At 46.2% G+C, this 13502-nt stretch overlaps 1 protein-coding gene across 1 annotated transcript in view; it reads right to left on the bottom strand.

Annotated features, from left to right (window-relative positions):
• Positions 1 to 13502, bottom strand: part of LOC139539406 (sushi, nidogen and EGF-like domain-containing protein 1) — a 111680-nt gene that overhangs the window by 71750 nt on the left and 26428 nt on the right. Inside the window, exons 2-5 of the mRNA XM_071342309.1 lie at positions 10305 to 10592; positions 10056 to 10196; positions 3948 to 4110; positions 551 to 676 (exon numbers count right to left, since the gene is read on the bottom strand). Coding sequence (XP_071198410.1) covers positions 551 to 676; positions 3948 to 4110; positions 10056 to 10196; positions 10305 to 10592 — 718 coding nt within the window. The remainder of the gene's footprint in view (positions 1 to 550; positions 677 to 3947; positions 4111 to 10055; positions 10197 to 10304; positions 10593 to 13502) is intronic.

Here is a 13502-nt window from a genome sequence, read left to right on the forward strand (position 1 = left end):
GAAAAATGCCGCAGTGCACAAAGCGAGGTCCATACAGAAATGTTTTGTTGAGATCAGTATGGAAGAACTTGACTAGCCTGCACAGAGCCCTGACCTCAACCCCATTGAACACCTTTGGGATGAATTGGAACGCCGACTGCGAGCCAGGCCTAATCGTTCAACATCAGGGCCCGACATCACTAATGCTCTTGTGGCTGAATGGAAGCAAGTCCCCGCAGCAATGTTCCAACATCTAGTGGAAAGCCTTCCCAGAAGAGTGGAGGCTGTTATAGCAGCAAAGGGGGGGGTCCAACTCAATATTAATGCCCATGATTTTGGAATGAGATGTTCACATACTTTTTGGTCATGTAGTGTATGTATGAACTATGCATTGATACATCCAGCCCAAAGGTTTAAATAAATATTTACTAGTCACCAAAGTTCCGGAGCATGTCTTTAAACCTATCAAATCCTCTCAGATCTAGGGGCTACGAGGTTGCTTCTAAAGAGGGACTCTGCGGCAGAACGGAGCAGAGTGACTGTGGTCAAAGGTCAAAGTTCACCGACTGACCTATCTGGCACCGGGGTCCTGTGAAGCCAGCCAGACAGGAGCAGGTGAAGGAAGGGTTTCCGGTGATGCAGTCGTCTATACAGCGACCTCCGTTCAGACAGGGTCGAAGGTGAGGGCACACAGACGCTGCGGAGGAGAGACAGAACAGCTAGTTAGTGAGGAGAGATAGAACAGTTAGTTAGTGAGGAGAGATGGAACAGCTAGTTAGTGAGGAGGAGAGATAGAACAGTTAGTTAGTGAGGAGGAGAGATAGAACAGTTAGTTAGTGAGGAGGAGAGATAGAACAGTTAGTTAGTGAGGAGAGATAGAACAGCTAGTTAGTGAGGAGGAGAGATAGAACAGCTAGTTAGTGAGGAGGAGAGATAGAACAGTTAGTTAGTGAGGAGGAGAGATAGAACAGCTAATTAGTGAGGAGAGATTGAACAGCTAGTTAGTGAGGAGAGATAGAACAGCTAGTTAGTGAGGAGGAGAGATAGAACAGCTAGTTAGTGAGGAGAGATAGAACAGCTAGTTAGTGAGAAGGAGAGATAGAACAGCTAGTTAGTGAGGAGAGATAGAACAGCTAGTTAGTGAGGAGGAGAGATAGAACAGTTAGTTAGTGAGGAGAGATAGAACAGCTAGTTAGTGAGGAGGAGAGATAGAACAGCTAGTTAGTGAGGAGGAGAGATAGAACAGTTAGTTAGTGAGGAGGAGAGATAGAACAGCTAATTAGTGAGGAGAGATTGAACAGCTAGTTAGTGAGGAGAGATATAACAGCTAGTTAGTGAGGAGGAGAGATAGAACAGCTAGATAGTGAGGAGAGATAGAACAGCTAGTTAGTGAGAAGGAGAGATAGAACAGCTAGTTAGTGAGGAGAGATAGAACAGCTAGTTAGTGAGGAGGAGAGATAGAACAGTTAGTTAGTGAGGAGGAGAGATAGAACAGCTAGTTAGTGAGGAGGAGAGATAGAACAGCTAGTTAGTGAGAAGGAGAGATAGAACAGCTAGTTAGTGAGGAGGAGAGATAGACCAGCTAGTTAGTGAGGAGGAGAGATAGAACAGCTAATTAGTGAGGAGGAGAGATAGAACAGCTAGTTAGTGAGGAGACATAGAACAGCTAGTTAGTGAGAAGGAGAGATAGAACAGCTAGTTAGTGAGGAGGAGAGATAGAACAGTTAGTTAGTGAGGAGAGATAGAACAGCTAATTAGTGAGGAGGAGAGATTGAACAGTTAGTTAGTGAGGAGAGATAGAACAGTTAGTTAGTGAGGAGGAGAGATAGAACAGCTAATTAGTGAGGAGGAGAGATAGAACAGCTAGTTAGTGAGGAGGAGAGATAGACCAGCTAGTTAGTGAGGAGGAGAGATAGACCAGCTAGTTAGTGAGGAGGAGAGATAGAACAGCTAATTAGTGAGGAGGAGAGATAGAACAGCTAGTTAGTGAGGAGAGATAGAACAGCTAGTTAGTGAGAAGGAGAGATAGAACAGCTAGTTAGTGAGGAGGAGAGATAGAACAGTTAGTTAGTGAGGAGAGATAGAACAGCTAATTAGTGAGGAGGAGAGATAGAACAGTTAGTTAGTGAGGAGAGATAGAACAGTTAGTTAGTGAGGAGGAGAGATAGAACAGCTAATTAGTGAGGAGGAGAGATAGACCAGCTAGTTAGTGAGGAGGAGAGATAGAACAGCTAATTAGTGAGGAGGAGAGATAGAACAGCTAGTTAGTGAGGAGAGATAGAACAGCTAGTTAGTGAGAAGGAGAGATAGAACAGCTAGTTAGTGAGGAGGAGAGATAGAACAGTTAGTTAGTGAGGAGAGATAGAACAGCTAATTAGTGAGGAGGAGAGATAGAACAGTTAGTTAGTGAGGAGAGATAGAACAGCTAGTTAGTGAGGAGAGATAGAACAGTTAGTTAGTGAGGAGGAGAGACAGAACAGTTAGTTAGTGAGGAGAGATAGAACAGTTAGTTAGTGAGGAGGAGAGATAGAACAGCTAGTTAGTGAGGAGGAGAGATAGAACAGCTAGTTAGTGAGAAGGAGAGATAGAACAGCTAGTTAGTGAGGAGGATCAGTCCTAGTCCCATACGCCAAGCAGCATCAGTCCTAGTCCCATACGTCAAGCAGCGTCAGTCCTAGTCCCATACGTCAAGCAGCGTCAGTCCTCGTCTCATACGTCAAGCAGCATCAGTCCTAGTCCCATACGTCAAGCAGCATCAGTCCTAGTCCCATAAGTCAAGCAGCATCAGTCCTAGTCCCATACATCAAGCAGCGTCAGTCCTAGTCCCATACGTCAAGCAGCGTCAGTCCTAGTCCCATACGTCAAGCAGCGTCAGTCATAGTCCCATAAGTCAAGCAGCATCAGTCCTAGTCCCATACGTCAAGCAGCATCAGTCCTAGTCCCATACGTCAAGCAGCGTCAGTCATAGTCCCATAAGTCAAGCAGCATCAGTCCTAGTCCCATACGTCAAGCAGCGTCAGTCATAGTCCCATACGTCAAGCAGCATCAGTCCTAGTCCCATACGTCAAGCAGCATCAGTCCTAGTCCCATACGTCAAGCAGCATCAGTCCTAGTCCCATACGTCAAGCAGCATCAGTCCTAGTCCCATACGTCAAGCAGCATCAGTCCTAGTCCCATACGTCAAGCAGCGTCAGTCCTAGTCCCATACGTCAAGCAGCATCAGTCCTAGTCCCATACATCAAGCAGCGTCAGTCCTAGTCCCATACGTCAAGCAGCGTCAGTCCTAGTCCCATACGTCAAGCAGCGTCAGTCCTAGTCCCATACGTCAAGCAGCGTCAGTCCTAGTCCCATACGTCAAGCAGCGTCAGTCCTAGTCCCATACGTCAAGCAGCGTCAGTCCTAGTCCCATACGTCAAGCAGCGTCAGTCCTAGTCCCATACGTCAAGCAGCATCAGTCATAGTCCCATACGTCAAGCAGCATCAGTCCTAGTCCCATACGTCAAGCAGCATCAGTCATAGTCCCATAAGTCAAGCAGCATCAGTCCTAGTCCCATACGTCAAGCAGCATCAGTCCTAGTCCCATACGTCAAGCAGCATCAGTCCTAGTCCCATACGTCAAGCAGCATCAGTCCTAGTCCCATACGTCAAGCAGCATCAGTCCTAGTCCCATACGTCAAGCAGCATCAGTCCTAGTCCCATACGTCAAGCAGCATCAGTCCTAGTCCCATACGTCAAGCAGCATCAGTCCTAGTCCCATACGTCAAGCAGCGTCAGTCCTACATAACGCTAGTCTAGCTAAGACAATGGAGGATAGGGAACATCAGACAAATGTTGTGTCAAATCAAATCACAGTTATAATAAAGTGCATTTAACAACGTCACAACACACTTATTTTTATAAATTTTTATAAATTTTTATTATTTGTATCATAATGACTAAATATCCATCCAATCCCTCCTCCATCTTACCGGAGTCGTTGCATCCGCCCACCTCCACCTGGGCATTGTCAATACGGAACACCCATCTCCCGGGGTAACCCACATTGGTGGTTCCCTCCACATCCACGACATCATCAGTACGAGACCCCGGGATGTTGAAGTAACGTTTCCCATCGCCAGCGTTAAAACCTGCCTAGGAGCAGACGTTACAGTTTAGAGTGATGCTGGAGAGACCACCCTTAAAGACATGCTCCGGGTGATGCTGGAGAGACCACCCTTAAAGACATGCTCCGGGTGATGCTGTAGAGACCACCCTTAAACACATGCTCTGGGTGATGCTGAAGAGACCACCCTTAAAGACATGCTCCGGGTGATGCTGTAGAGACCACCCTTAAAGACATGCTCCGGGTGATGCTGAAGAGACCACCCTTAAAGACATGCTCCGGGTGATGTTGTAGAGACCACCCTTAAAGACATGCTCCGGGTGATGCTGAAGAGACCACCCTTAAATACATGCTCCGGGAGATGCTGAAGAGACCACCCTTAAATACATGCTACGGGTGATGCTGTAGAGACCACCCTTAAAGACATGCTCCGGGTGATGGTGTAGAAACCACCCTTAAAGATATGCTCCGGGTGATGCTGAAGAGACCACCCTTAAAGACATGCTCCGGGTGATGCTGAAGAGACCACCCTTAAAGACATGCTCTGGGTGAGGATGAAGAGACCACCCTTAAAGACATGCTCCGGGTGAGGCTGGAGAGACCACCCTTAAAGACATGCTCCGGGTGATGCTGAAGAGACCACCCTTAAAGACATGCTCCGGGTGATGCTGAAGAGACAACCCTTAAAGACATGCTCCGGGTGATGCTGGAGAGACCACCCTTAAAGACATGCTCCGGGTGATGCTGGAGAGACCACCCTTAAAGACATGCTCCGGGTGATGCTGAAGAGACCACCCTTAAAGACATGCTCCGGGTGATGCTGGAGAGACCACCCTTAAAGACATGCTCCGGGTGATGCTGAAGAGACCACCCTTAAAGACATGCTCCGGGTGATGCTGTAGAGACCACCCTTAAAGACATGCTCCGGGTGAGGCTGAAGAGACCACCCTTAAAGACATGCTCTGGGTGATGCTGAAGAGACCACCCTTAAAGACATGCTCCGGGTGATGCTGAAGAGACCACCCTTAAAGACATGCTCCGGGTGATGCTGTAGAGACCACCCTTAAAGACATGCTCCGGGTGATGCTGAAGAGACCACCCTTAAAGACATGCTCCGGACGGAACTTTGGCAACTACTAAGTATTTGTAAACCTCCTGCTTTGGGCTGGATAGTGTCCATGTGTAGTTTATATATAATCTAGAAGCAGAATTACACTATTACCTCAATTAGCCATGAAATCCCTAGTTTGAAAGCAATTGCTTTTCTGGAAGCTGTGTGATTTTCCCTACATTTTCTCTACATTTTACCTCCTACATTTCCCCCCCTACATTTTCCCCCTAGCAACCAGGTCAGCCCCCTAGCTGACCTAGAGAGAGAGAAAGAGAGAGAGATACAGAGAGAGAGAGAGAAAGCGAGAGAGATGGGAAGAGAGATGGAGAGAGAGAGAGAGATGGGGAGAGAGAGAAAGAGAGAGAGAGAGAGAGATGGGGAGAGAGAGAGAGATGGGGAGAGAGATGGGGTGAGAGAGATGGGGTGAGAGAGATGGGGAGAGAGAGAGATGGGGAGAGATGGGGAGAGAGAGAGAGAGAGAGAGATAGAGAGAGAGATGGGGAGAGAAAGAGAGAGAGAGATGGGGAGAGAGAGAGAGAGAGAGATGGGGAGAGAAAGAGAGAGAGAGATGGGGAGAGAGAGAGAGAGAGAGAGAGAGAGAGAGAGATGGGGAGAGAGAGAGATAGGAGGAGAGAGAGATGGGGAGAGAGAGATGGGGAGAGAGAGAGATGGGGAGAGAGAGAGAGTGAGAGAAAGAGAGTGAGATAGAGATGGGGAGATAGAGAGAGAGAGAGAGATGAGGGGAGAGAGAGCAATGACGTGGTGCACATATGTTACCTAGTGGGCAATTTTCGGGGACCACTTTTGGCTTCTGAGCGCTACTTTCAGAACTGCTGGCTTAAAAAAATATATACGAAAGTACTGGAGAATCTCTTTAAATCCGTGTCCCAAGGGCCTGTAAGGCTCTGTTCAAAAGTAGTGCACTTTATAGGGAATGTAGGGTGCCATTAGGGTCACGACCTTAGAACAAATGGGACACTTCATCTAAATCGCCTTATAGGTCTATGAGCTGTCTGAACACACTTCTAATGACACACTACTAACACACCTCACTGAAAACTCCCACCAGAGAGCCAAGAGAAAGCCTGTGAGAGGGTTCCAAAGGAAGCTTACGGAAAGATCTCAATGCCCAGCCATGTTGTCTGAGAATTTTAATTCAACCTGAAATCGCAATCTCAAATTTCCAAGACGCTTAAGAGGCTCAAATCCGGGTGAAGTGTTCTATTGTTTCCTCATGGGACTGCTGAGTAAACTAAACATTAGGTACACCTTCCTAATATTGAGTTGCACCCCCCCCCCCCCCCCCTCCCCCTTTTGTCCTCAGAACAGCCTCAATTCGTTGGGGGGCAGGGACTCTACAAGGTGTCGAAAGCGTTCCACAGGGATGCTGGTCCATGTTGACTCAAGTTGGCTGGATGTCCTTTTTGGTGGTGGACTACTCTTGATACACACGGGAAACTGTTGGAGTGTGGAAAAACCCAGCAGCATTGCAGTTCTTGACACAAACTGGGGCGCCTGGCACCTACTACCATAACCCGGTCAAAGGCACTTATATTTTTTTGTCTTGCCCCATTCACCCTCAAACACAATCCATGTCTCAATTGTCTCTTAAAAATACTTCTTTAACCCCTTTTTCTACACTGATTGAAGTGGATTTAACAAGTGACATCAATAAGGGATCATAGCTTCCACCTGGATTCACCTGGTCAGTTACATAGGTATTCACACCACTGAGTCAATACATGTTAGAATCGCCTTTGGCAGCGATTACAGCTGTGAGTCTTTCTGGGTGAGTCTCTAAGAGCTTTGCAGACCTGGATTGTACAATATTTACACATCACTTTTTGTATTTATTATTCAAGCTGTCAAATTGGTTGTTGATCATTGCTTGACAACCATTTTCAAGTCTTGCCATAGATTTTCAAGCAGATTAAAGAATTTTAAAAAATCCCACAGCATGATGCTGCCACCACCACGCTTCACCGTAGGGATGGTGCCAGGCCAAAGAGTTCAATCTTGGTTTCATCAGATCAGAGAATCTTGTTTCTCATTGTTTGAGAGTCTTTACGTGACTTTTGGCAAACTCCAAGCGGTCTGGCCACTCTACCATAAAGGCCTGATTGGTGGAGTGCTGCAGAGATGGTTGTCCTTCTGGAAGGTTCTCCCATCACCACAGAGGAACGGGTTCTTGGTCACCTCCCTGACCAAGGCCCTTCTCCCCCGATTGCTCAGTTTGGCCGAGTGTCCAGCTCTAGGAAGAGTCTTGGTGGTTCCAAACTTCTTCCATTTAAGAATGATGGAGGCCACTGTGTTCTTGGCGACCTTCAATGCTGCAGAAATGTTTTGGTACCCTTCCTCAGATCGGTGCCTCGACACAATCCTGTCTCGGAGCTCTACGGACAATTCCTTCGACCTCATGGCTTGGTTTTTGCTCTGACATGTGCTGTCAACTGTGGGACCTTATATAGACAGGTGTGTCCCTTTCCAAATCATGTCCAATCAACTGAATTTACCACAGGTGGACTCCAGTCAAGTTGTAGAAACATCTCAAGGATGATCAATGGAAACAGTATTCACCCGAGCTCAATTTCGAGTCTCATAGCAAAGGGTCTGAATACTTATGTAAATAAGGTATTTCTGTTTTTTATTCTTAATATATCTGCAAACATTTTGAAAAAACTGTTTTCACTTTGCCATTATGGGGTATTTTGTCGTTGTTGTTCGATGAGGATTTTTTAAAATTTAATCCATTTTAGAATAAGGATGTTACGAAAAAACATTTGGAAAAAGTCAAGGGGTCTGAAAACTTTCCGTATATATAGATAGATAGACATTTTCACTGAGTGTACAAAACATTAAGAACACTTGCTCTTTCCATGACATAGACTGACTGTCACGCCCTGACCTTAGATATCTTTGTTTTTCTATATATTTTAATTAGGTCAGGGTGTGAATAGGGTGAGTATGCTAGTTTTTGTATGTCTAGGGTTTTTGTATGTCAAGGGGTGTTGTATGTCTAGGGGTTTTGTATGTCTATGGTGGCCTGATATGGTTCCCAATCAGAGGCAGCTGTTTATCGTTGTCTCTGATTGGGGATCATATTTAGGTAGCCATTTTCCTCGTTTGTGTTGTGGGATCTAGCTAGCTTCCCGCACTTGCCGGGCTGGAGTGAGCTTCCAGTCAGGAAGGGTGGTGCCTCCTCTCCGCACTCGCCCTGAGGTGCGTGTCATCAGCCCGGTGCCACCTGTACCTGTCCCACGCATCAGATCTCCAGTGCGCCTCCACAGTCCAGTACGTCCTGTGCCTCCTCTCGGGACTCGCTCTGAGGTGCGTGTCATCAGCCCGGTGCCACCTGTACCGGTCCCACGCATCAGGTCTCCAGTGCGCATCCACAGTCCAGAGCTTCCGGCGACAGTTCCCAGTTCAGAGCTTCCGGCGAATATTCCCAGTCCTGAGCTTCCGGCGACAGTTCCCAGTTCAGAGCTTCCGGCGAATATTCCCAGTCCTGAGCTTCCGGCGACAGTTCCCAGTCCTGAGCTTCCGACGACAGTTCCCAGTCCAGAGCTTCCGGCGACGTTTCACAGTCCAGAGCTTCCGGCGACGTTTCACAGTCCGGAACCTCCTGAGACGGTCTACGGTCCGGAACCTCCTGAGACGGTCCGAAGTCCGGATACTCCGGCGACGACCTGCAGTCCGGAGCCTCCGGCGGTGGTTCCCAGTTCAGAGCCTCCAGCGATGATCCACGGTCCGGTGCCTCCAGCGACGGTCGGCGGTCCAGAGCCTCCGGCGGTGGTTCTCAGTCCAGAGCCTCCTGCGACGATCTAGGGTCCGGTTCCTCCTGCGACGATCCACGGTCCGGGGCCTCCAGAGACGACCCACGGTCCGGAGCTTCCAGAGCTGCGTCCAGCACCGGAGCCGCCACCAAGGGTAAATGCCCACCCGGACCCTCCCCTATAGGTTCAGGTTTGCGGCCGGGAGTCCGCAACTTTGGGGGGGGGGGGGGGAGTACTGTCACACCCTGACCTTAGATATCTCTGTTTTTCTATATATTTTGGTTAGGTTAGGGTGTGACTAGGGTAGGTACGCTAGTTATTGTATGTCTAGGGGTGTTGTATGTCTAGGGTGTTGTATGTCTAGGGGTTTTGTATGTCTATGTTGGCCTGATATGGTTCCCAATCAGAGGCAGCTGTTTATCGTTGTCTCTGATTGGGGATCATATTTAGGCAGCCATTTCCCTTTTGTGTTTTGTGGGATCTTGTTCTATGTTTAGTTGCCTGTCTGCACTATTCGTATAGCTTCACGTTTTGTTCGGCAGTTGTTTTTGTTTTGTTAGGTGAGTTTCCTGTTGATTAAAATGATGTGGAACTCTACTCACGGTCTTGGTCTCATCTTTACGACGAACGTGACACTCACCAGATGAATCACATTTTATTGGTCATATATTGCAGGTGTAGCGAAATGCTTGAATCCAGGTGAAAGCTACGATCCCTTATTGATGTTACCTGTTAAATCCACTTCAATCAGTGTAGACGAAGGGGAGGAGACGGGTTAAAGAAGGATTTTTAAGTCTTGAGACATGGATTGTGTATGTGTACCATTCAGAGGGTGAATGGGCAAGACTAAATAAAAGTGCCATTCAACGGGGTATTGTAGTAGGTGCCAGGCGCACCGGTTTGAGTCAAGAACTGCAATGCTGCTGGGTTATTCACGCTCAACTGTTTTCCGTGTGTATCAAGAATGGTCCACCACCCAAAGGACAGCGAGGTAACTTGACACAACTGTGGGAAGCATTGAAGTCAACATGGGCCAGCACCCCTGTGGAACGCTTTCGACACCTTTGTGAGGACATCTCTGTGATGTTACCTGTGCAGCGATGCCTCCTAGCCCTGCCAGGTCTCCTCCACTGCTGGCATGCATGCCTGTAGTCCAGCTGATGGCATGATACTGGAAGATGGTGAAGGAAAGCTCTTCGTTGGTGATCAGTATCACTTGGAACGTATTCACCTGCACAGAACAGTAGTCAACAGGTCACATATAGTACACTATGTAAATACATTTGACTGATTGATTTGAGTGAGCGATTCGTTTAATTTAATTGGTTGAGAATCCTACCGGTGTGATGTCACTTCCTCCAAAGAAGGTGACTTTGAGCCACGTCGAGATGAGGATCCACGTCGCACTGAACTCTGGGAACTCAGAGAAGTGTCGTCTGACATCAGCCGTGGCCCTCAGGAGGACAGACGGGTCTCTGCTCTCCCGGTAGAAGACCTGTCCCGCCCGCCTGTTGTCCACGTCAGCCCAGAACGCTGCCACAACCCTCCGGTCTCCGGCGATGGGAAACGCTACAGGTGTGAACTGAGACACCTCTCTGATGAACGAAACCAGGCCATTGTTGTTCACCTGTTGGGGAGGAGAGGAAGAGAGAAGAAGGTAAGGTTAGCATTGTTTCAAAATGAGAAGAAATAACATGGCTATATACAGGGAGTACCAGGTAATAACATGGCTATATACAGGGAGAACCAGGTAATAACATGGCCATATACAGGAAGTACCAGGTAATAACATGGCTATATACAGGGAGTACCAGGTAATAACATGGCTATATACAGGAAGTACCAGTACTGAGTCGATGTGCAGGGGTACCAGGTAATAACATGGCTATATACACAGGGAGTACCAGGTAATACCATGGCTATATATACAGGGAGTACCAGGTAATAACATGGCTATATACAGGGAGTACCAGGCAATAACATGGCTATATACAGGGAGTACCAGGTAATAACATGGCTATATACAGGGAGTACCAGGTAATAACATGGCTATATACACAGGGAGTACCAGGTAATAACATGGCTGTATACAGGGAGTACCAGGTAATAACATGGCTATATACAGGAAGTACCAGGTAATAACATGGCTATATACAGGAAGTACCAGGTAATAACATGGCTATATACAGGGAGTACCGGGTAATAACATGGCTATATACAGGGAGTACCAGGTAATAACATGGCTATATACAGGGAGCACCAGGTAATAACATGGCTATATACAGGGAGCACCAGGTAATAACATGGCTATATACAGGGAGTACCAGGTAATAACATGGCTATATACAGGGAGTACCAGGTAATACCATGGCTATATACAGGGAGCACCAGGTAATAACATGGCTATATACAGGGAGCACCAGGTAATAACATGGCTATATACAGGGAGTACCAGGTAATAACATGGCTATATACAGGAAGTACCAGGTAATACCATGGCTATATACAGGAAGTACCAGGTAATACCATGGCTATATACAGGGAGTACCAGGTAATAACATGGCTATATACAGGAAGTACCAGGTAATACCATGGCTATATACAGGAAGTACCAGGTAATACCATGGCTATATACAGGGAGTACCAGGTAATAACATGGCTATATACAGGAAGTACCAGGTAATACCATGGCTATATACAGGGAGTACCAGGTAATAACATGGCTATATACAGGAAGTACCAGGTAATACCATGGCTATATACAGGAAGTACCAGGTAATACCATGGCTATATACAGGGAGTACCAGGTAATAACATGGCTATATACAGGAAGTACCAGGTAATACCATGGCTATATACAGGGAGTACCAGGTAATACCATGGCTATATACAGGGAGTACCAGGTAATACCATGGCTATATACAGGGAGTACCAGGTAATACCATGGCTATATACAGGGAGTACCAGGTAATACCATGGCTATATACAGGGAGTACCAGGTAATAACATGGCTATATACAGGAAGTACCAGGTAATACCATGGCTATATACAGGGAGTACCAGGTAATACCATGGCTATATACAGGAAGTACCAGGTAATAACATGGCTATATACAGGGAGTACCAGGTAATAACATGGCTATATACAGGAAGTACCAGGTAATAACATGGCTATATACAGGGAGTACCAGGTAATAACATGGCTATATACAGGGAGTACCAGGTAATAACATGGCTATATACAGGGAGCACCAGGTAATAACATGGCTATATACAGGGAGCACCAGGTAATAACATGGCTATATACAGGGAGTACCAGGTAATAACATGGCTATATACAGGGAGTACCAGGTAATAACATGGCTATATACAGGGAGTACCAGGTAATAACATGGCTATATACAGGGAGTACCAGGTAATAACATGGCTATATACAGGGAGTACCAGGTAATAACATGGCTATATACAGGGAGTACCAGGTAATAACATGGCTATATACAGGGAGTACCAGGTAATAACATGGCTATATACAGGGAGTACCAGGTAATAACATGGCTATATACAGGGAGTACCAGGTAATAACATGGCTATATACAGGGAGTACCAGGTAATAACATGGCTATATACAGGGAGTACCAGGTAATAACATGGCTATATACAGGGAGTACCAGGTAATAACATGGCTATATACAGGGAGTACCAGGTAATACCATGGCTATATACAGGAAGTACCAGGTAATAACATGGCTATATACAGGAAGTACCAGGTAATACCATGGCTATATACAGGAAGTTTAAAGTCCAGGGGAGGGAAGGGGAGGCTGAGTATAAACTTCAACACCTAAAGTTTTTACATTTACATTATTATAGAAAATCCTTGCCACCTACATAATTAAAAAATTGTTTTACTAGGCAAGCCAGATTTTCTTTAAACAATGCCACTTAATATAATGTTTACATACCCTACATTACTCATCTCATATGTATATGTATATACTGTACTCTATATCATATTGCCATCTTTATGTAATACATGTATCACTAGCCACTTTAAAACTATGCCACTTTATGTTTACATACCCTACATTACTCATCTCATATGTATATACTGTACTCTATACCATCTACTGCATCTTGCCTATGCCGTTCTGTACCATCACTCATTCATATATCTTTATGTACATATTCTTTATCCCTTTACACTTGTGTGTGTATAAGGTAGTAGTTGTGGAATTGTTAGGTTAGATTACTCGTTGGTTATTACTGCATTGTCGGAACTAGAAGCACAAGCATTTCGCTACACTCGCATTAACATCTGCTAACCAAATTCTTATTTTCAATGACGACCTAGGAATAGTGGGTTAACTGCCTTGTTCAGGGGAAGAACGCTAGATTTTTACCTTGTTAGCTCGGTGATTCGATCTTGCAACCTTTCGGTTACTAGTCAAACGCTCTAACCACTAGGCTACCTGCCGCTCCACCAACAGAATGCTGTATATAAGGGGCAACAATACAACAATCTCAGCTCTGTAGATTT

The sequence above is a fragment of the Salvelinus alpinus genome, chromosome 15, assembly GCF_045679555.1.
Source record: "Salvelinus alpinus chromosome 15, SLU_Salpinus.1, whole genome shotgun sequence".
NCBI classification, from domain to species: domain Eukaryota; kingdom Metazoa; phylum Chordata; class Actinopteri; order Salmoniformes; family Salmonidae; genus Salvelinus; species Salvelinus alpinus.